The sequence below is a fragment of the Pezoporus wallicus genome, unplaced genomic scaffold (assembly GCF_028554395.1).
Source record: "Pezoporus wallicus isolate ANWC-B61680 ecotype Strahan unplaced genomic scaffold, APGP_CSIRO_Pwel_v1 scaffold_6885, whole genome shotgun sequence".
Lineage (NCBI taxonomy): Eukaryota > Metazoa > Chordata > Aves > Psittaciformes > Psittacidae > Pezoporus > Pezoporus wallicus.
In genome coordinates, this window is record NW_026638858.1 from 2,692,258 (window position 1) to 2,713,995 (window position 21,738).

Sequence of the window (21,738 nt, forward strand, 5' to 3'; positions counted from 1 at the left end):
CATATACTATTTCTACAGTAAATAGTTCTATACACAAAGGCAGAGGATTATCTAAGAGAAGTCAATGAAATTATACAAAAAAGGTGATGGTGGATTCTGCAAGACATTATGAAAGATGGGCAGAAGAGCTGCAAGAGGTGAAGATCCTACCATGGAGTCAATCACGACAGCAACAATTCTCAGTCCCAGAAGTAAATGTCACAAAGAGAACACATTTGTGTTGTTTGTCTTGTACTTCTACTCAGTTCTCTTGCGTGACAATTTGAGATGCCAGATTTTACGCACTGCCTAGTGCTCTCTCAGCTCCTTGTTTAGACATGCAGCGCTGGACAGAAAGTGTATGGTAATTTGGGAAACCAGACACAGCTTTTTTAATACCAGGAGTTATCACTGTAGGTAAAATGTGGTTACATATTATGTACTTTCTCTGAACTGAATGGGGTTCTGAGAATAGAAGACATACTTATTGTTAGAGATGAAGTATCTTATTCTCAGTTCAGTCATTATGTACATGTCTCAGGCATGTTTATCATTTAAAAGGGTAGTTTGAGTAATCTGAATAGAAATGGCGCTTGTGTATCAAGAAGAAATGTAGTCATTAGTTTGATGATAGTAACAATGGTGATGTGATGAGAATGACAGAGTAGGAAAGTTGTTAAATGTGTACAGGTGTTACGGTGGTTCTGGTTATGAGAAAAGGGCAGGAAATAAGCTTGCCTGGAGGACAGATGCAGCCATCTGTACAGTGATCTTCACAAAGTGCAGATCGTTCCGGGTTGCTACATGTATCAGAGCAGGGGGACCCACACTCCTGGTATTGCATGTTGAAAGGACATGATTTGGCTGAAAGTAGAGAGAGTATTATAATGCCAACTGTTCCTTTGAAATGTTGAGAAAACAGTATTTGTAATTTGGGTTGTTTTCTGTCAAGATATAAAGGGGAATCCTGATCCAAGTGGAGGCCGCAACATTTCAGACTTTCTGATATATATTGAAAACCATTAATAATGCAAAATCCTCTAAACTTCCCTATTTCTGAAGTCTTCAGATTAAAGCTGATTTAATGAAAATCGCATGCATTTTTAAATGGCTTCTTTGTGAAAAAAAAAAACACAAAGCCAATCCAAACAAACAAAACCAACACATCTTTGAAGGTTACTAGGTATGGGTAGTAAGCACAGGTTAAAGTCCCTTTCCAAGATACTTACGACATAGTTCTGAGGTTCTCCAGTTCAGAGGCTGTCCACCTGCATGAGCACATTGCCGGGAGTATTCAGCAAAGGTGTTGCACATGCAGAAGTCAGCCATAGAGCTATCACAGTGGCATAAGTCTTGTATGCAAGTTTCAATGTAGTCCTGAATGTTCACAAGTGCATTACAGCTTGTAAATGCTGTACTGGTTAATACTGTCTCACAGATAGAAGCCTAGGAGGGTAAATAAAGTAAAACAAGTGTTTAGAAAATAAAAAACTAATTGTTAAGGCATGTAGCAGAAAAAAACCAAATGTTCATCTGGTCCAAAACCTGTCCAACAATAGCTATAGGCAGATGTTTAGGGAAAAGTCTAATAATAGGGCAAGTACATGTAGAACTCCTTTGATTAACTCCTGTATCTTCCCGTATCTTGAATTACTTTCAGCTCAGATGGTTTCCCAAGCATTATACAGTTTCTTTATATTAAGAGATCCTCAATGAATTTCTCTTTCATGAAAACATCCAGTCTTCTCTAAAGGGTAATGAAACTTTTTAGAATTCATTTTAGCAAAGAATAAAAAATTAAATTTAGAAAAAATTTCCCTCTGGACCCGCTGTTGAGTCATTTTCATGTTATATTTTTTCCATTTCCTACAAATTTTCTCCAAAGACAGAGAGAATGTATTTTATACTGAGAAAATGATTTTTGAGAGAGGGGTTCTTACAAATTCAGCTGAGCAGTTCATTAGAACAGCAGAAGGAACAGGATCAGCACACTGTTCTATGGGTCCATCAATCTTCTGTCTATTCCCAAACTCTATGGGAGTCAGCCTTGTCTCTGTAAAAAGCAGTCCAAATATTACAATAATATTTCCTTTTTTTTACTAGCTTTTGCATGTAGATATATTCATTTGTGACACTACCAGCTGTGACATGAGTGATGATTACCAAGTAATATCACTATAACATGAAAAGGCAAAAGGGGGTGAATAAGTTATACAAGGAACTGGATCTTAACTACTGAAAACACATAGAAAGTTGCATGCGGCAGGTGTTACAAGATTTAAGTGATGGAAGCAATCTAATACATCTCAAAGTCCTGACATCATTGAAGTACACAAAGAAGTATCACTAATTTTGCCATCAGTATGATCCACAACTATGTTACAGTATACTGTTGAAAGAAAGAAAACCAGAACACCAATACTTAATAATGCTTTTTATTACTTACCCTCTAAAATAAATTCATTGCTGACTGGAATTCCATTGAAGTCCCCACAGAGTCCACAAGTTTGATTGGCATATTTCTTATCTAGTTCCACCTGAAAGAAATGAGGAAAAAGCTTAAGTTCATAGCAATGTCAGTCTTGATTTTTAGGAACACAGCCTACATCAATATTGCTTATGTACTCAAAAGTTGGCATATGTATTCTGTGCAGACTTGTGTTGTGTGATTGTTGTGTTGTAACAAGGTAGGCACCACTGGAGAGGTCAGTGGCAGCCAAGAAAAGCTTGGTCTTATCCTAGCCCTGGGGCTGTGAACATCAGAAAGTTGCCAGGTCTGCGATCGGGAGTACTTCACTGTGATGTGGAAATGTTACCATTGGAGGTCTATTCACAGAATCAGCTAGGTTGGAAAAGACATTTACAATCAAGTCCAACCATTACCCCGGGACTGCCAAGTCTACCACTAAGCCATGTCACTAGGCATGACGTGAGTTGAGCTTGGTGGGACAAAAAAAAAAAAAAGGGGGTAACTGGGAGAAGACTGGAAGAAAGAGCAATACACTAAAAGTAGACACAAATCCCAAAGTAACTGCCTGCCTGGCTGATTAAGACTGCAAAGATGTAAATAGCCTATTTTCAAAATACAGGCCTTCTGCCAAATTTTGGATGTTCTCTTACCAGAAGGGCATCCTCTTCATTCCAAAGGAAGGTCAGTCCTATCTTGGCAGAAACTTTCAAATAGCTATTACTTCTCTCTATCAAGACTCCCATATGGCTGTAGGGCATCTGAACCCTGGGGAAAGATCACTGTAATTCAGCTGAGGTAGGGCCAGAATATCCATTGAATATCCACACTGATATCCTTTGTCATTCTCTTTGAGAAGCTTTGACATGCATAAGTGAGGAAATTAGAACAGTAACTAAATACAGACAACCCAAGTGAGTAGTGTTTTGTCTGTTTTCTATACAATTTCTTCTCATTGTGCAAATTAATCGGTCTTGCTTTTCTTGCTCCTTTGGTTATCTCTGTTAATGGTGTTTGGCTAGGTAAAATGTTGGCATATGTCTTTAGTTGTATTGTTCAGAAAACTGCAGGGAGGTTCTGTTTTGCAGTCAGTGTGATTCATGGTATTGCTATTTACTCCTTAAAGTCGGTGATAATAAAGGGATAGACTCTTTAGGCTTTCTGTGACATGAGTGCCATTCAAAGGTGTACCAAGATAACCTTTAGACTAGCTCACTGTACATAGCTGCTATCATACACAACTCACTGTGGGATATCTGCCCAAGTATTGACCCAGCCTCTTGGGCAAGTTTCACACCTTGCGCCAAAGTCAGTGCTACCGTTGTTACATAGCAAATTTCCAGAGAGGCTCATTTTAAATGAGCGCAGGTACAAGCTGCAGTTACTATTTAACTGCCTATTGTTCAGTGCAAGGATGAAAGCCATCAAAAATTCCTCTCAAGGATCCTGTTCTGGTAGAAATAATGTAAAGTAGAAACTAAAGAGTGTAAAAACCTAACACTTTGACTGAATACAATTTATAGACTCTATTGTAAACATACATTATTGTAACAGTGGGGCAGCGTCAGGGATATAGCTCATCTGAACAAACTGGACACAGGGATAATCTTCAGAAGTAGCAATTAGCTTAGTCAGGCACTCTTTTTTTTTGTTGATAATTCAGGGAAGACCTGAGCCCTTCAGCTGCTTCGGAAAAATGTGAGATCAGAGGAGGGAAAGGGGTGCTTGCTCAAAGAGCCTACTGGGAGCAAGAACAGTAATGGCAGTTTCAAGTTATGAACATACGGTTTGCCATCAAGAAGGACAGAGCTGCGGGTCAGTTCAATCACTGCTCCTTCCAGCTTCATGAGGACATGAGTGATCATGGTAGCATTTTCCACTGTTGTACGTCTAATCTGGATGTTGAAGTCCTCATAGGGAGATTTGCAGTTGGATGCAAAGATGTAATTGCAGACCCCAGGGAAGTAAAAGATGTCCCCATCAAAGGTCTTGAAGTGGAAGTTACCCCATGTGCTGCACACACGGCCATTGTGAGAAGGGTTGCCAGCTGTGGATTCAAAATAAACAGTAAGAATTTTCTGTAATTTGCTGCAGAAACCCTCCCTTTAGTTGCTTTTCCCCTCCTATTTCTTCCACTAGCCTCTGTTCAAAAGCCTATCTTTTATTTTCCTTCTTGTTGAACTCTTTGTATATCAATCTGTTATTTATTGTATATCAATCTGTTACTTTTTCAGTTCAGTATAGGGCCTAAGATCAGAAGAGACCTCCTGGGTCACTGTGCCCAGTGCTCTGGTTCTGCTGACAGCAATATTCTATAAATCCTTTCCTAAATATATGAAGTTCTAAAGTTTCACCATAAAACCAGTTTAAAGTTACTTTAAAACTATATGGTACTCCTACTAGGGAAGGCCACTCATAGCCACACCCTTTAAATGGCTGGAAGACTTTTGCCAGCATCTTCTAAAACATATTCCTGTCTCATGTATGCCTGGTTGTTCTGCTCTTAACCTCACTGCTCCTCCCACCACTCATTATAGGAGTCACTTAACTCTTTTCAGTACTTATTTCCTTACAAGCAGGATCTCCTATCTTCCTGATTATCCTCACAGTCCCCCTCTGCATCCTTCCAGATTTGAACTCACTCTGCTTCAACATGGCTAGTCAGAATTGTACACTATACCTTAAATTAGGTGTCTCACCAGTCTTTTGAACACTTTAATAGTTCCCTCTCTTTAATGGAAGTATGGTGTGTGATTTATCCAAGTATTATATTTGGATATATGTAATTTTTTAACAGCTGCATCATATTAACAAAATGTAGGCCTGGGTACTAGGGTCACATTTAGATTATCCTTGTTACCTGATAAAATGACTAATTTGCGTGTTCATTATTTATTCTATTATGCTGAAAGATCTTCTGCTATTATGCTGTTCTATTATGCTGAAGGATATTACATGATTTATTAATCTCTTCATTCACTCCATGATCACCTGTGTGAATATCTGAACCATGACAGATTGTTTAACTTACCCTTTAATCTCAGTGTGTTTTGAAATGGTGGAATGATTGTCACTTCTTGGGATTTTGAAGCTGGTGGAAAATCTAAGGGAGAAAAAATTGTTACGTTTAATCTTAATAGAAATACTAAAAAATTAATAGATATTACCTAGTCTCTTTAATGACTAACATTTCCTAGTACTAGCTACACTATAGGGGTAAGTTTCCACAAAGCTTTAATGATGGTATTTACATAGTGCTTTGTGTTCTGGCTTTCTGTATATTTCACTAACAACTACATGCCAAAGACAATGCTCTTTGGCTGTAGTACTTTCTTCCATCATTTGTCCAAGACTCACATCTGATGTTCTGGCCCTGAAGTTTTGAACTGAAAAGCAGAAATGTGATCCTTAAAGCACAGTGTTCAGCAATGCAGAAAAAGTGGAGCTAATGTCTATGTCTGAACCTTTGCTTCTCAGTACACATAGGAGCAGAAAGTTACTTAAGAATATTAGAAGCTGAGGATGAGAAATAGGAGCTGGTATTTTATGAAGCTTTTATCTTTCTTGTGCTGAGACATGTATGTTTGCATAACCAGTTCTAAGCAGCTTTTTTTTTTTAAAAACAGTTTAAATTCTGGGAAACTTTGATCATGTGTTTTTCATGCAAAGACTTCTATTGGTAGGATCCAACCCTAAATTTTCTGTGTCCAAATCCAATGTTATCTCTCTGGATCCAGCAATGAAAGGGATAAAATACTTAGAGAACCTGCAATGTGATTTTCTTAACATGAGAGTCTGAGGAATTGATGCAGATTCTCCCTTGAAAATATCAAAATCATAGAATTTGATGACTTCCAAACTGTAGATTGTACAACATCAGTTATTGGCTTCTGTATGTAGAACAAAAAGTAACACTAAGACAAATACATGCTTTAGAAAGACAATCTCATTTAATCTTGATGTAAGGATTTTAAGGGGCAGAGCAAGTATTACCTTCCTTGACAATCTGTTCCAATAATTAAATATACTCACTATTAAATAATTTTTGGTACACTTCCAATTTGGTTTTATCACTATTTTAATTGCCAGCTAGTGACCTCACAAATTACAGATTGCAGAGCAGTCTTAATCATTAATTGTTTCAGTCTGCCACCGTTAATACACCAGTTAGCATTGTATACTTCCACCCTTATTTTGCTGTGTATGGTTATGGTGTTTGCTCTGTACAGTTATGTGTCATGCATGACTTTGTAGTGCTGAATTATTCTAATGCTTATGGTAGTTGCAGTTTTCTTATTCTCTCATGAGTAATGCAGTCATGTTGACAGAGCATAAAAAAAAAAAAAGTATCTTTTTTACCTACTATCTAAGTACGTTGGTGATATGTATGTATGCACACACCTTTTCTGAAAACACACTTTTAGATATAAGGTATGTACTTTTCATTAAGTTAAAGATTAGATAGCTGTATCATATCAGTAGCCTAGATCCACTGGGCCGTATCTCAGAGGAAGTTCTCCAGTTTAGAGCAGTCAGAGATTGGGTATGTTGTGCAGAGAATTCCTCTCCCCCCTCCTTTTTTTATTGGAGGGGGTTGGGGCAGGGGGAAAAAGGGAAAGTATGTTCTAGCTAGGAATAAGAAGATTCTAGTAATCTTACTATTTCTCAATTTCATCTGAGACAAAATTTTAGCAGTAGATCAGCATGAAAGTACTTACTTTTTTGTCGCTGCAGGATCAATGGAGAAGCATAGTTTGATTTTGTTTGTTGCTCATCATCCTGGGCTTGAACTACATCAAGAGTGTAGGAGGAAAATGTTAGTGTACAATTTTCTTGAGTTCCCTCATCATTTCTCAATTATATCTGTTTAAACATGTAACAGTCAGTATCTCAAAAATTGTCAAAGTTATCTTAATGTACAGGAAGTCAGATTTGCATTAGGACCTGTCACAATGCCCCTGGATGCCTCCTAAGCTTTTCAGAAAAAGGGCTTCATTTTCTCATTTTTTATGATCACTGTGTGCTTTAAGAATCAGTAAACCCCTTAGTCTAGCCAGACGGCTTTAAAAATAGGTCTCTTTTGTACAGAAAGCATTCATTTTAGAGTTACAGGACTAATCTCTGTCCTCTCTTACTGAAAGCCAGTTACTCTGTATTTTACACTTTCAGGCACTTTTTGTAACAAGCAGCAGTAGGAAAATTAATGTAAAAACCACACAGAAAAAAAAAGTAAATCTTTCCAGTAGATACATTTGTGACTTTTGATTTTCATTTCACTGGGATGGAATGAAAAATATGTGTATTCCTATCAGAATAGGAATACATACAAAATCTGCAGGGGACAGAGGGGCTTTTAATGCACTGCTTAGTTCATCAGAGGGTGATGCAGGGGAGGCAGTGCTGGCTGGAGAAAACCAACAAGGCAGGTTCACCCTCTGCTGCATCCTACAAGGGCAGTCCGTGGGGAGCACCGCTAGAGGAGCTAATGCTGAAATCAGACCTGCAGAGAGCTCCTTAAGTCCCTTCCTTTTTGCACCACCTGTGGCTCTGCAGCTGGTGTTAGAAGGACACATTGTGCCCGTTCTTAAGCTATGAACTATTCAGTGCTGGGTTTCTCTTGTCCACTGCCTAGCCTCAGAGAACTTTTTGCTTCTCTCTCCACACACTGTATGGTACCAACACTGCCTCACGCCACATTCTTTTCAGATACCCATTTCCATTGCATGGTGTTGTAATGCTACAGCTAGTCTTTTGATGGGCTATTCTTTCACACTACCACTTTTTGACATAAGTTAGTGTGGAACTACCTGAAAGTAGGAAAAACGTAAAATAATACAATAGGATCTGTGTCTGATATCAAAATGCACTAAAACCTAACACTCTTGCCTTAAACTTTAAGGGAAACTAACAGGTGAAATATATGTAAAAAGATTTCCACTCATCTGTGAGTATTAATGCCCTCTTAGAATATTTAAGGCAACTCCATTTGTTTTCACCCAATCAAAAACCAACCCTGTGCTCTAAGCTTTTATGCAACCTCATGTGTACAAATAAATGAACTTTTAAAATCTGTTGTCCAGTGCTTTTCAAGCAAAATCACTCTTTTTTTTTTGATACTGTATCATCAGCTAATAAACAAACAAAATTTATAATAATGCATGCAGACAGACTCCATGGATTTCTTGCCTCCTAGAACTGTTTTTGCACCTTTTGGTTTGTGCATTTAGAAATGCTGTACCACCTTGAAGTGAACATCAAAAGCTAAATGCAAATCTTGATGAATTTTGGTGGGCGTTTAAGTTCTGAGTGAGTTACACTGAACTGAGTGGAGCTATTAATGATTTGAACTGGAGAAAATAGGATGAGAACATTGACTACAATATAAGCTTTCAAGAGAGTTATTTTCCTCTTTAGGATAGAAAGTATTTGTTATAGAAAAGAAAACCTTGCATAAAGCTAACAGGTTCATTAGCTTCACAAAGCCCAGAAAAAAATGTTTCAAACTCCAAAGCAGGTTATAAATTCTTTAAAACAGTAAAAATGCCAAGCAAGTGAATCTTCCTACCTTTTATCTGTATGAAGGCAAGTGCTACTATTGATATCCATAGCGGTATTCGTGTCCCACCACCTGTACCCATCTTCTGGAAGTCCGGTAGAAACTACCAAACAACCTGCCTCTGAGGAATTACCTGTCTGTTCCCGAGCCTTATATAGCGAGAGTAGGTTTTGGCTCAGTTCCCAGATTGTTTCACAAGGTTCTTAAAAGGTGGGGCTTCAGACATTTTAGTTTTCCTTTGCAGGTGCAGGGGTAAATAGAGGATGCTCTGACATTCCCTCAATATTTGCACTCTAGGAGGAGTCTTCTTTTGCAGGTCTTTTTGATGAAGTGTCAAGATGTGAGAAGGAAGAATTTTTGCTCAGACTTAGTCTTCCGAAACTCTTATATATTATGGGATAAATAAAATTGAAGGGATTTTTAAGTGACTTTTGAGCATGAACTTACGGTAAATGATGGCAATTTTACTTCTTAAAAAAAATCCAAGGAATTTCCATCTGACTAATTGTTTTCAATGAGTTTTGCACCTGTCTATGTCGCTACTATGCCTGTGAAAATGGAGAAATCAAACACTGTCTAAGGTCAGCATTGGTCCACAGGCCAAGCACTACACAGAGCTATGCAGTGAAAATCCTTCAGCATTGATATGGACCTTTCCTTGTATTTGTCTTCTCATATGGGCAGTTTTAGTGGTACTTCAGCTGTTTCCTGGTGTTATTTCATCATAAAAAAAATAGATTCATTCTATATACAATGAAAAAAAGATATTTTCTTGGTCATTGCTGTCTCTTGAGACACAAGAAGACTGATTTGCAGGAATGTCCTTTGGAATGTTCCATATCTTAGGAACAGTTAGTGAACAAATGTTTTATGAATATGGTAATACATTTATTTACAGCTATATTACCTTAGTGAATTAACCTTTTATAGTATGTTACCCTGGGCTGCAGAGAAACACTGTCTTTCAGTGGGAGGACAGATCCCACAATCCTCCATGGGATCAAAGAGTTCCTGTAAGGATGGCCTCCATATTCTCTGGCAAGAGGACGAGACAAAATTAGGTTTAAAATGGGAATGAAGTGTAGGTTAGTGGGAGAAAATTTCTTTTTGCAAGGATGGTGAAGTATTCATATAGGTTGCCCAAGAAGGTTGTCCATCTTAAGAATAGGTTACGAAAACTACCCAAGAATTGTGTAAGTGCTGTTGATAGTACCCTGGGGCAGGGGGACAGACAGACTAAATGGTCATTTGGGATTCCTTTTCTGAAAAATAGTATGTATTCTCTCCATTGTAGTAGTTCTATTTGAGGAAGTAACTTCAGTATTGAGAGAAATAAAAGGCATATTTTTCCCCTAAGCAGTAAACAGAAACAAGAAAAGATGTTCTATTTCCTGAACATTTTTAAAGTAGAATTGGTTATTAAAATTTAAATTAAATTGATATAACTAAATAAAATTGGAAGGGTTGAGGAAGAGAACTGGTCAATTTCAGTCATGAGTTATACTTCTGGCAACTTTATTGACATATAAGTCTGTAGAATTTAACTTACTATTATTTAATGTTGAAAACTCAGCTGGGTAACACACTTAAGCTTATTAAGTGATTCTGTGGCAAGAAGAAAAATATGCTTTATGAATCATTACATTGCTTACCACTGAAAAATCAATTCATATCAACAGTTGTTATGCTGTGGTTTTATATACGCAGGTTAACATTTCCTGCATGTTCAGAGAAGTACTGTGACCTCTCAAAGATCCCATTTTGGTCACTAGTGATGATTCCCTTTCTGTGGCCATCACAAATTAGGCTGAAACGGGTTTACAATTGAATTTAACTCCTTTGACTGAGCTTTAAGGCACCATCAGAAGTGACTCCCCATATCTGCATTTTTGGCTGAAAATCTCAAATCTCTCATGTGTTGTGGATCTCATTATCCTTACACTCAATCAGGAGTTTGATTACTTCATTAATTAATCCTCTTGCTGTGTGAACTTCCATTATTGTGTGCTGATTCTTTCCAGAAATTATTACAAAATGTGTCAAAATACGAGACTTGCAAAACTGCTTTCCACATATTTATGATAAATCAATTTAGTAGTATTGCTAATTGTTCAAAGAAGTAATTCCTCTTCAAATTGTGTTTCACCCTGATTCATTCAATAGACCTACATGATTGACTTGGGAGAGTATTTTTTGAAGACTAAAGTAACATGTCTATATTTGTGTAATTGTTTATGATTAAACCAGTGTACAGTCAACTGCATAAGCAAAACTGTCAATATATTTGAACAGTTTATTGATATATGCATTTTATTTATGTTAACTGAAAATATAAATTATTCTGACATTGCATTTGATTTGAAAACCCTGACCCTTCTTTCTATAGCTTCTCTTTTTTTTTTTTTTTTTTTTTTATGGGATGGTATTCCTTCTATCTGTGTCTGCAATATTAAATTGATTGAAATATCTTAGTAAAAAATTGTTACCATTTTCAGATCCATTCTTTTTAATCTTACGTGGTCTCTCCATGGTGATTATATCATTTATGCAGCTCACTCACAATTTCTGAAACTGGATCTTTGTAATAGAAAATGGACCATCATATCTTCATACATCCTCTATGTAGAATCAAATAAAATATCATAGAAAATCTGGTTAACTTTCAGGTGCAGTAATTATTGAAATCAGTGTCTCCATTTATATTGCTGAGAGACAAAATGATGGACTCATAGAGACACACAGAAGGTGTCTAGTCCACCTACTGCTGTACTGGAGTAGCTTCATCTCGAGGGAAGGGCAAAAACTTGTGTAATTGATAGAAACTATGTCACTTACTCTTTCCCAGTGCTAAAATGCAAGTTAACAGGGATCTGTTTGCTGGGCTTTTCTTTGGTTGGTCATTTGCCCAATTCTGAAGCCAAGTTTAAGCTCTGGAACTGGTGCTGGGACATTAGGCTTTGCATTTATCTGCTGTACCATTCTGATAGGCCTTAATTTTTGATCTGTGCACACTCAAACCCATGGTCCTTATCTGGAAGTTTCTAGTGAGGAGAATTCTAGTGAAAAATGAGGCAACTGATCATTGTTTACTCAGAAGTTGATTAACTTATTATAGGTGTTCTCTTAATTACGTGAAGATGAACTGCTTTTCAAAGAGTCGAAATAGGTATCTATAAATACCTACATTATATATATATGGTGTATGGTACAATATAGTCTATGTAAAGCAAAGCTATGTTTAAAGACTAAAATAAGAATAAAACTCCTTTATTAGTCAAACATGGTACTATTGTTCCATTCGTTTACTTCAAAATGCTTGGATAAAACTAATTGAAAATCAAATCACATTAATACCCAAGATTTGAAACCCTCTTTTATCACCATGAGTAGTTCTCCTGCTGTCTTTTACATTGTACATTGTAGAGGACTGAGCTTTGATGTCCATTGCAGCCTCTGTGATTTATTGTAAAATGGGTAATATGTAATATGATTAGAATTCATTTCTGGTTTTATTTCCATTATCTGTTAATTCCAAAGGTTGCAGTGTCATTTAGAAGAATCCAGCAAAGCATAACTAGTTAAATCAGGCATTAGAAGCTGTCTAGCTAAAGCATAAGAAGCTCGTTTATACCAGTATGATCAGAAAGTAAAATATATTGTGCATAACATCTCTGATTTTATTCAACTGTTTTAGTTTGGGAAGCAATTAAGTCACAGGACATCTTTGAGTCCTGTGCTGAGACCTCATTTTATAAATATTGCATGTCAAATATACCCATGCTCTTACATTAACCAAGTTCCTTTTCCTGGGAAAGATCTGAAATGTCATGACTGGTGTAGACTGTGTCAAGTGGACAATAGAATTAGTATTATCACAATAACGTGAGATTACCACAAGTTCTCAGAATAACCCTCCACTGTTATGAGAGGTTTTCCCTGTAAAAAAACATTCAGACATTGAACAGTGTTGTTTTAGCCCATACCTTCCTTCATACCTTTTCTTTCACTCCAGTGCCAAATTTCAGGATGTTTTTGCATAAGGAATCCCAGGATTTTTGTATATGAAATAACCCTTCTCCTGACTGGCTGCTTCTGCCGTCTGTATCATTAGTTTCTTTGCTTCAGATTTACCTGCAGTCAATGTTGCTTTGCATTCTTCTCTTCCTCTCCTTCCTTCAGTGTCATTTGTCTTCTTCCTGACATACCCAGTTGAAGACAGCTCAGGATCTGTTGGTTTGGGTTTTTTTTCAGAGTATTTGGCATTACATCCAATGCTATATATATAGAATATGACTCTCATTGGTTTTGGCAGTAACTGAATGCTCAGCACTTCTGCAGATTCAGTCTCAGTGTTTCAAGCTGATTGTCCAGAAAATGAAGAATGCACAGTTAAAAACCGTGATTATAATTTGATATAAATCTTTTAACTGGCATCACAAATGAACTTCATGGCACCTAAGCAGCTTGATGATACTGTCCTTGCTCTTTTAAACATCTCCTTCATTCGGTCACTTCAAATTTAAGTTCTGCAACAAACAAATACACAAACCAAGAAATCTTACAGACAATTTTACCAGAAAGAGATGTGCAATAATCAGAGTAAGAAATGGTTCTGCAGAAAAAATAGTGTGTATCCTTTACCATAAAGAGGATGAACATGGGATCTAGAGAAAGGTTTCTGTTTTGTCTGAACATGTCCAGGATATATTTGTGTATAAAGGGGATAAACACTTAAGCCTCTTTCTTTATAGCTTGTAAACACAGACACCACAACTGTGCATACTAATATTTGCAAATGGTATTATAGACTAAAAAACCTGATGTGCACACACATAGTTGAGGACATATTTACATTGTGCAGTGGTGTATGTTGCAGAGATCCTTCTGCTAGCAACAGCCAAGGTAAATTTATACTAGGAAATAGTGTTACTACATTGATACGAAGTTGCACCTGAGAGAATTTGCCTTTATCTGAAGCACTGACACTGCAACATTGTGTTTGGGATCTGACCTGATAATCCCTCCCCTGGCCTCTATTGTGCTGTATGGTCATTGCAGCATTGGCTAAAGCAACCTGAAAGCTGGACTCTCTTTTGTAGTTCTATAGTGCCCCAAAATCAAAAGCTAGTCTTAAGAAGAAATTGGTTTTTTGCAGGTTCAGAGAAATAAATGGTACAACTAGTAGAAAAATGGGTGAAATGGAGTGCTGAGGTGAGCGGTATAGCTAAACCCTTGAAGTTAATTAGTGATGCACAACCTCAAAAACATCAATGTTAGAATGCTCTGGTGGACATAACTCTGTGGAATGACACTCATGTACATTTTTAATAGTATAAACAACAGACTGTGTAAGAAGTGGACATATTACTACCACTAGAGAGTTTTGTCAGAAGTCCTGTTACTAGTGGAAGCTCTACTGTTCTTCCTCCACTGGATCCTTGCAAATATACTCTTAGTTTAAATCCATAGCAGACTTTCTTTATGCAAAAAGTGCATGGAAGATATAATCAAATGCATGTAAATCAGACAAACATAGAGAAGGAAACAAAATTCTTTAGTCCATTTATGATTCAAGACTCTGAGAAACTAATTATATTTATAGCTGTGGTATAAAAGTTAGCAGAGACCTCTTTAGTATTTCAATTCAGATATTGCCATTCATTGTAATAATTAAAGTTTCTGTTACATCACGTTCAATTATTTTTAACTATATGTCCTAGCACTTTGTTACCATGTGTTATTCAAACCTTACTCTGAATATAGACTCAATTCATCCCTTTTTTGTGGTGCCCATCACTGAAGTACCTGAGAAGTTCATCCATAACAACGTATTGCTCTTGAAAATATGTTTTGAAATACTTGGGATTCATTATCTTTGTTTTACATGTTGCTAGATGAGGCATAGAAAAGTTATGGGTATCCAGGAATTTGGGGTGAACAGACTTAACACTCTTAGGACTGATTTTTCAAAGTACTGAATTTTATTTTGGTAGTGTGCATGTTTAGAGAGTAGACTTCAGGTAGAACTGTGAATGTCCCACAGCAACTGAGATGCTGAAGTATCCAGCACAGCATCTAAAAGAAAACAAATAAAGGAATGTGGAAATTGCAGTTCAAAAAGATAAGCACAACATCAAAAAAGAACTATTCAAATTGAAGAAGAAACTGAATCCATTTCAACATGGTGATATCTAAGTTCCACATTTCATTCCACAGCAGCCAAATTCTTACACTCACAACATGTTCTATTTCAACCTCAAATCCGGGTTCACCTTACTTACAGCAGGTGCTTAATGTGCACCCAGTGAAATAGAAACCCAGTGGAGAGCAGCAGGACCCAATCACATACTTAGAGATTGTGCAATACTGCATACGCACAAAGATGGCACATTACAACTTCAGTTAGCTCATACTCATTATGTAAATAATGTTTCCTTGTTGAGTCTGAATGAGTAGAGGAGAACTTCTCATGAGAAATTCTCATTTCTCTGAGCTCTGTTGTAAGTTATCATAAAGTGTGAGCTTTAGATATATACTCTAAGTATGCATCCTGGAGGTTACTAATTGACCTGCATGGTTTGCTAAGCTGAGCTGTCAGCCTCCTTATCATTTTGGAATGCCAAAGTGTGATATAAAACAAGAATGCTGTCAAACTTGAGCAGCTAGATTTGTACTGTATTGAACATTCAATATGTCAGTGGATGACTTGCCTGTTGACCTCTTTTATAGTCAATTTTCAACTTTATTGATCTGAAAACTATGAAAATCCTTATCTGCTTTCATCAGTTGCTGCAAATAACTGAAAACTGGTGTTGCATGGCCATGTTTAATGCATAAGAACTGTATTGCTGAAATTTCCCCCCTTCATCTGAAATGATTGCCAGAGTTATGGATGAGTAGAAGATGATTCTACTCCTTTTTATTGTCATAATCAGGAAAATTATACCAATGGCAGTTCAACTGTCAAACAGCCTTCAGTAGAGTATGATGTTCTAAAGTGGTAGTGATTACTGTATCCATTCTCTAATTTTGATAGAGTACATATAACTCTGCAGCTCCTTCCAGTGCTAACAATATTTATGACTGAATGAAGGCAGAGTCTGCATTATTAATAATAAAGTGAAGAGAGAAAATCCCACATAGACATTAGCTCTGAAGCAGATTTTGGTGAGCTGCTGATTCGGAAGGTAAAACTAAATTATAAACTGTTTATGGTCACACTAGAAATGAAAATAATTATATTTATAGATTCCCTGAACAGTGCAAATTCATCTAGGTTTCAAAATAAAAATGGTATTTAATTTCTAGAGGTTAGATTTGACTTTTCATTTGCTTGTATAGATTTCAAACACTTGATCAATTTTTTGTATCTCATCTGTCTCTCGATACAGACATCATTGTGGTAAGGTAGAATACATGGATTTTTTTTGGTCAAATTTTATCTTCCTGATACTTTTGTCCTACATTATGTTATTTTAAGACTTACTTACTTATCCTGTATGGGGTTAGTTCTGATACATGCTTGTGGGCTGAAGCCTTTATACAGGTACAGAGTAGAAGAGCCGTGATTCCTTCTGTACAACAGAACAAAGCATATTTATCTGTTGCTTATATTGCTTTAGGGAAACACTCATCTGTCAGTTCTTTGTCTTCTTTTTTCCTCCTTTTGACAGTATGGTATCTGATAGAACATGAGTAATTTGTGTTAGAATGTCTTTTGATTGTTTACTCAAACTAAGCCAAACACTTATTCATTCCCTTCAATAAAATAAGAACATTGTTACTGTTTCTAAAAAGTGTTTTGGACGCTACAGATAGAAAACACTGCATTAGAGCAAGTAAGATGTACAGTAATGAATGCATCAAATTCAGATCTGAACTGACAGTTTTACAACCTATGCAGTGGATGCTGAAAAGATCTGAAGAAAGTTTGTTCATTGTAGAATTAATTACATGATCATGGAAATGACTGCAAAACACATTTCTGCAAAAGGCTGACTTGTTTTGAAACTGAAAGTGAAGTAGGGTTTCTTATTGAAGTTTATCTCAGGTTAATATTGACACAAAGGGTTGTCTTCTGTTATTAGCCTTATCAATGCAATAACATTTTTCATAGAGAAAATGTTGTCATTAAACGAGAAGACATTTTTTCTGTCTTTGCAAGAATGATCTATTAATTAGTCTACTGCAATTCTTTGAAAAAAATATGAAAAATTGACATGTGTTTCATAGCAGTGTACTCTTAAGCTTTCTGAAACAACGACAACCCAGAAGGCTGTCCATCTCCATTTTCTGTTTCTGTCCAATAAGTAGAGAAACAGGAAAAGTAAGTTTGCTTTTGTGGTGTGGATCCTGCAGTTTTGGAACTCCTTTGTATGCTCATTTGTTCTCTCTGAATCATTCTTGCAAACAGGTGGGGAGCGCTTTCTTTTCTAACAGGTTTTGGATTGAATTCAAGGCTCTGGGAAACTTAAGTCTCTTATGCTGGTGTACTTTCCAAGTATTTCAGCATAACTCAGTTGAGCTGTGTGGAAGTGAACCTTCATGCAAGTTCAATGCTCTTTCAATGATACTCTAAGCAACTTTTAGTACATTCAAGACTCAAAGATTTAAAGCCATCATAGATCATTGTGATCATTTTTGTTGAATCAAACCTCCTCTGTAACCCAGATTACCCTCTCATACACTTCTTATCCTGTATTTTTTTTTCATGTAATTTACCAATTTGCATTTGATTTAAGGTAAATAATTGGGGCAAACATACCTTCTTGGCTCAGAAATTCCAGGTGACAGAGAATTGTCAGTATCCGTTGATAAGCTGTTCCGATTGTTATATAGTCAACATTGATAAATTACAGTCTTATTTTTCTAAGGGAAGAGTCAAGTGGAGGAAGCATGCATACTTCAGCAGCTGAAGCATTGCCCAGCTGAGCACTAAGTCAGTTTGCCAAAAGATTGATGTTAAAATCTGGCTAAAAGAAATTTGACTGCCTTGTTTTTCATGGAGGGTTTCAGATCCCAAGAAGTCAGTCCAGTTTTGTCCCACAGCAAGTGAGGATGGATCAGATCGAGACAAAATACTGCCTGTAGGTTAAGAAAGTGAGAAAAGCCATTCTGTGTGTTAGGAATTGCTTGGGTTGCATGTAACCAGGGATGTTGTGAGCACGTTGGAGCTGTACAATGGTCACTTCAGCATACTGAAATATAGGCTTTGTGGTGTATTTCAACTTTGCTGTAACTGCTGTGTATCAAAAGGCCTAAATGATTTTGTATTTTATCTTACAATTTATGTAACACTTGGTAATTACTCAATTATTTATGTATGTTATGGGTCAAAGCTCCATCAGGCTAGACCCTCATCTGAACCAGCTTTTCATGGTTCACATGAATTCACTGTTATTTACGCTGACCGAGCTAGCTGAGGAAATACAAGGTATTTTCTTACTGCAATCACTTTCCTCTCTAGTGGTTCCAAGCTGAAATTAGCAGCATTACTAAGAGTTTATAATGCAAATTTTGTGCATATTCTCTCATGCAACATAATAGCTTAGATTCTTAGGTAGTAGAAAGAGGTTTCAGTGTATCTAACATATAAAATATCATGATATTCAGTAAAACTTTGCCCACTGAGGATTTCTTTGAAGTTATCCACAAAATTTACTATGCTGTTCTCAAAGACAAAAGCAAAACCTTTGCTCAGCTTTCCTTCGAGTCTGGAGGAAGTAATGATTATCTGTGTGCTGTGCAATTCACCGAATTCGGTGATCCTGGGAGATGGTCCATCAAGATAAGCAATCTGTTTTGACAATCTACTTTTCCACTAGAGAAGCTAGGGGAAAATTCCATGGACTTGGAATATAGAATGATAGAATCATAGAATAGTTAGGGTTGGAAAGGACCTTAAGATCATCTAGTTCCAACCCCCTGCCATGGGCAGGGACACCTCACACTAAACCACCTCACCCAAGGCTCTGTCCAATCTGGCTTTGAACACCGCCAGGGATGGAGCACTCACAACTTCCCTGGACAGCCCATTCCAGTGCCTCACCACCCTAACAGGAAAGAACTTCTTCCTTATATCCAAACTAAACTTCCCCTGTTTAAGTTTTAACCCATTACCCCTTGTCCTATCACTACAGTCCCTAATGAACAGTCCCTCCCCAGCATCCCTATAGGCCCCCTTCAGATACTGGAAGGCTGCCAGGAGGTCTCCACGCAGCCTTCTCTTCTGCAGGCTGAACAGCCCCAACTTTCTCAGCCTGTCTTCATACGGGAGGTGCTCCAGTCCCCTGATCATCCTCGTGGCCCTCCTCTGGACTTGTTCCAACAGTTCCATGTCCTTTTTATGTTGAGGACACCAGAACTGCACACAATACTCCAAATGAGATCTCAATATGAGTCTTCCTAACTTCTAAGCTGCAAAATGTGGGCTTTGGGTTTGGGGTTTTTTTTGTGTGTGTGCGTGTGGTAAGTGAAAATAGATATGCAGTTGTCTTGTATCTTAGAAGTTTAAAAATCAGAGGCACAGAAAGGATGGATTTGCACTGGTTCCCACCTTGGTAAATAAAGGGATAGGGTAGAAACTCTGAGAAACCTAGTCAGAGTGAGAATACTAAATGAATACATAAATAAATGGGTCTAAGGACACTTTCCCTGTATAAAGAGCAATGACACTTTTATATTGTACAGTTCCAACATACAAGATTAGCCAAGACAAATCCCATTAAAATCTTAAATACACAACAAGCTCAGCCACTGTCTAGGGCTGTGTATAACAAAGCTTAGTATTTAATAACAGGATGACAGGCTAAGTGCTAAGAAGAGGTTAGGGGCAGAGCTATGGCATTCATGATGATCTTAAGTGCCCACTCTGGCTGCAGAAGTTCAATTGCTGTTCCGTTTGCCATCCCCTGAAAACAAGGCACTTAAAAGTCAGAGCCATACTTCATAGTATGAAAACAGTATTTGTTGAAATACTGGAAGCCTGAAACAATGCTATCGTTGGCAGCCTTCTTGACATGCACCTATTCAAACCAGGAAGAAATGGTGTGATACACAGAATTGGAGGAACAGCTCCAGATATATATCTCCTCTACACTGATTTTTCTCTTCATTCCAATAACCACAAAGAATTAAAACTCTGCTTGATGGAAGTGCTGCCACAGGTTGTACCCTAGCAGGGGTGCAGAGAATTTTCTTATGTCCCTCTCATCAGAATTTTGGGGCATAAAGAAGGAAAAGTGCAAGGAATTATAGTTGCTAGTAGTATCTTGCAGAATGGTGATGTTGCATCTTACAGTGGCCACAGCCACAAAAGAGATTTGCTTACAGCACACTTTTTCTCGAAGGCATTGCAGCAATGCTTAAGGTGAGCCACAAGAGCACCTTATGGAAATGCAATTGAGAGGGCCTGAGCTGAACTGGACATGTTATGAACAGACTTCTTCCTTTATGTGTCACTACCATAATCTGCAGTTAACATCTCTGAGCTTAAAGAAAAGGTTTACCCTTACAATGAATGCAGTTATTTAGCTTACTGGCAATTACTCCTCATGTGACACTTTAGGCCTCATTAGTATATCCTTGACTGCTTTATTTGAGGATAACCGTAAACCTAATGGTGGTTCCCAACCCTCTGCTACTGCTAGCAGGAAATGTAATCATTCTAAGAATCACTGGTAGTTACAGATTGAAGTCTGATTTGAGATTTTTTTCTAGTAAGCCTGGCAGCTTCAACCTTATTAGAAATCATCCAGAGCATCCTTGTGCAGCAGTCCTCTGGAAGCATAAGAGTTTCAAACTTACTCAATGGTAAACTGAGAGTAGCTGAATGGAAGTAATATGATGCTATTTTACTAACATGCTAACTGAAAATTACAGCAAACTGTATGCCACTTTTCGGGCTGACTTTGGGCATTTAATTTCTGCTGCAATTCCTAAGTTACTTTTGCCAACCCAAAATCAACATCTCAAATAGTTTGGGTTTTTTTTTAATGTGGATTATTTTTCCAGTTTATCTGGATAATTTTTATGCTGATAAGGTTGGTATCATCAAGAAATCCAATTATCCAAATCATGAAAGAAGCACTGAATGGAATTATGTCCAGAACAGATACAAATTTACATGTTCATGCAAAGAACTAGAATGATTTGTGGTATTAGTATAATATATAATAATAATTTGCTATGTTAGTTTAATGGATTATTAATTTGTAGGATTTTTGTCTCTTGGTAATTTCCCATTCTGTTAGTTATTAGTGCAAAATCTGTGATGTTTGTATATGGCAGTATTTTCTATTAAAGAACAGATTCTTACCAAGACAGTATTTTTAACAAAATATTTAGCAAGTACACAGTCATAGATAATGCACAGCACTGCCAAACAGTTACTCTGTCTGGTGCCAAAATACTAAATGCATAACTTTGAGCCAGGCATCTGTGTAAACAAAGACTAGCCTGTTCAAACCATTGTCTAGGAGAACAAGAACAACAGTAGAGAATACCATTTGTTGGTTGGTTTCCATGCAGAAATGTACATTTAATACTAAACTATGCTGTGCAGGCAGGTATCTGAAAAAAAATTTCTCCTGTTCAGTAAGAACAAAGTACAGAACTTCCATGTAATTTTTATTCCAGATAAATGCCAGGCTGTCTTTTGATAACAATCCTACATAACCATAACCATACAGGTTACAAATCTGAAATTCTTTTTCAGCCAAAATTTCACACGTTAAGC

The 21,738-nt window shown here is 37.1% G+C and overlaps 1 protein-coding gene across 1 annotated transcript in view; it reads right to left on the reverse strand.

Moving 5' to 3' along the window:
* Nucleotides 1-9,126, reverse strand: part of MUC5AC (mucin 5AC, oligomeric mucus/gel-forming) — a 53,291-nt gene extending 44,165 nt beyond the window's left edge. Inside the window, exons 1-9 of the mRNA XM_057412819.1 lie at nt 9,012-9,126; nt 7,165-7,236; nt 5,478-5,549; nt 4,232-4,493; nt 3,100-3,214; nt 2,426-2,516; nt 1,920-2,032; nt 1,209-1,425; nt 718-843 (exon numbers count right to left, since the gene is read on the reverse strand). Coding sequence (XP_057268802.1) covers nt 718-843; nt 1,209-1,425; nt 1,920-2,032; nt 2,426-2,516; nt 3,100-3,214; nt 4,232-4,493; nt 5,478-5,549; nt 7,165-7,236; nt 9,012-9,084 — 1,141 coding nt within the window. The 5' untranslated portion in view covers nt 9,085-9,126. The remainder of the gene's footprint in view (nt 1-717; nt 844-1,208; nt 1,426-1,919; nt 2,033-2,425; nt 2,517-3,099; nt 3,215-4,231; nt 4,494-5,477; nt 5,550-7,164; nt 7,237-9,011) is intronic.
* Nucleotides 9,127-21,738: the final 12,612 nt, after the last annotated feature.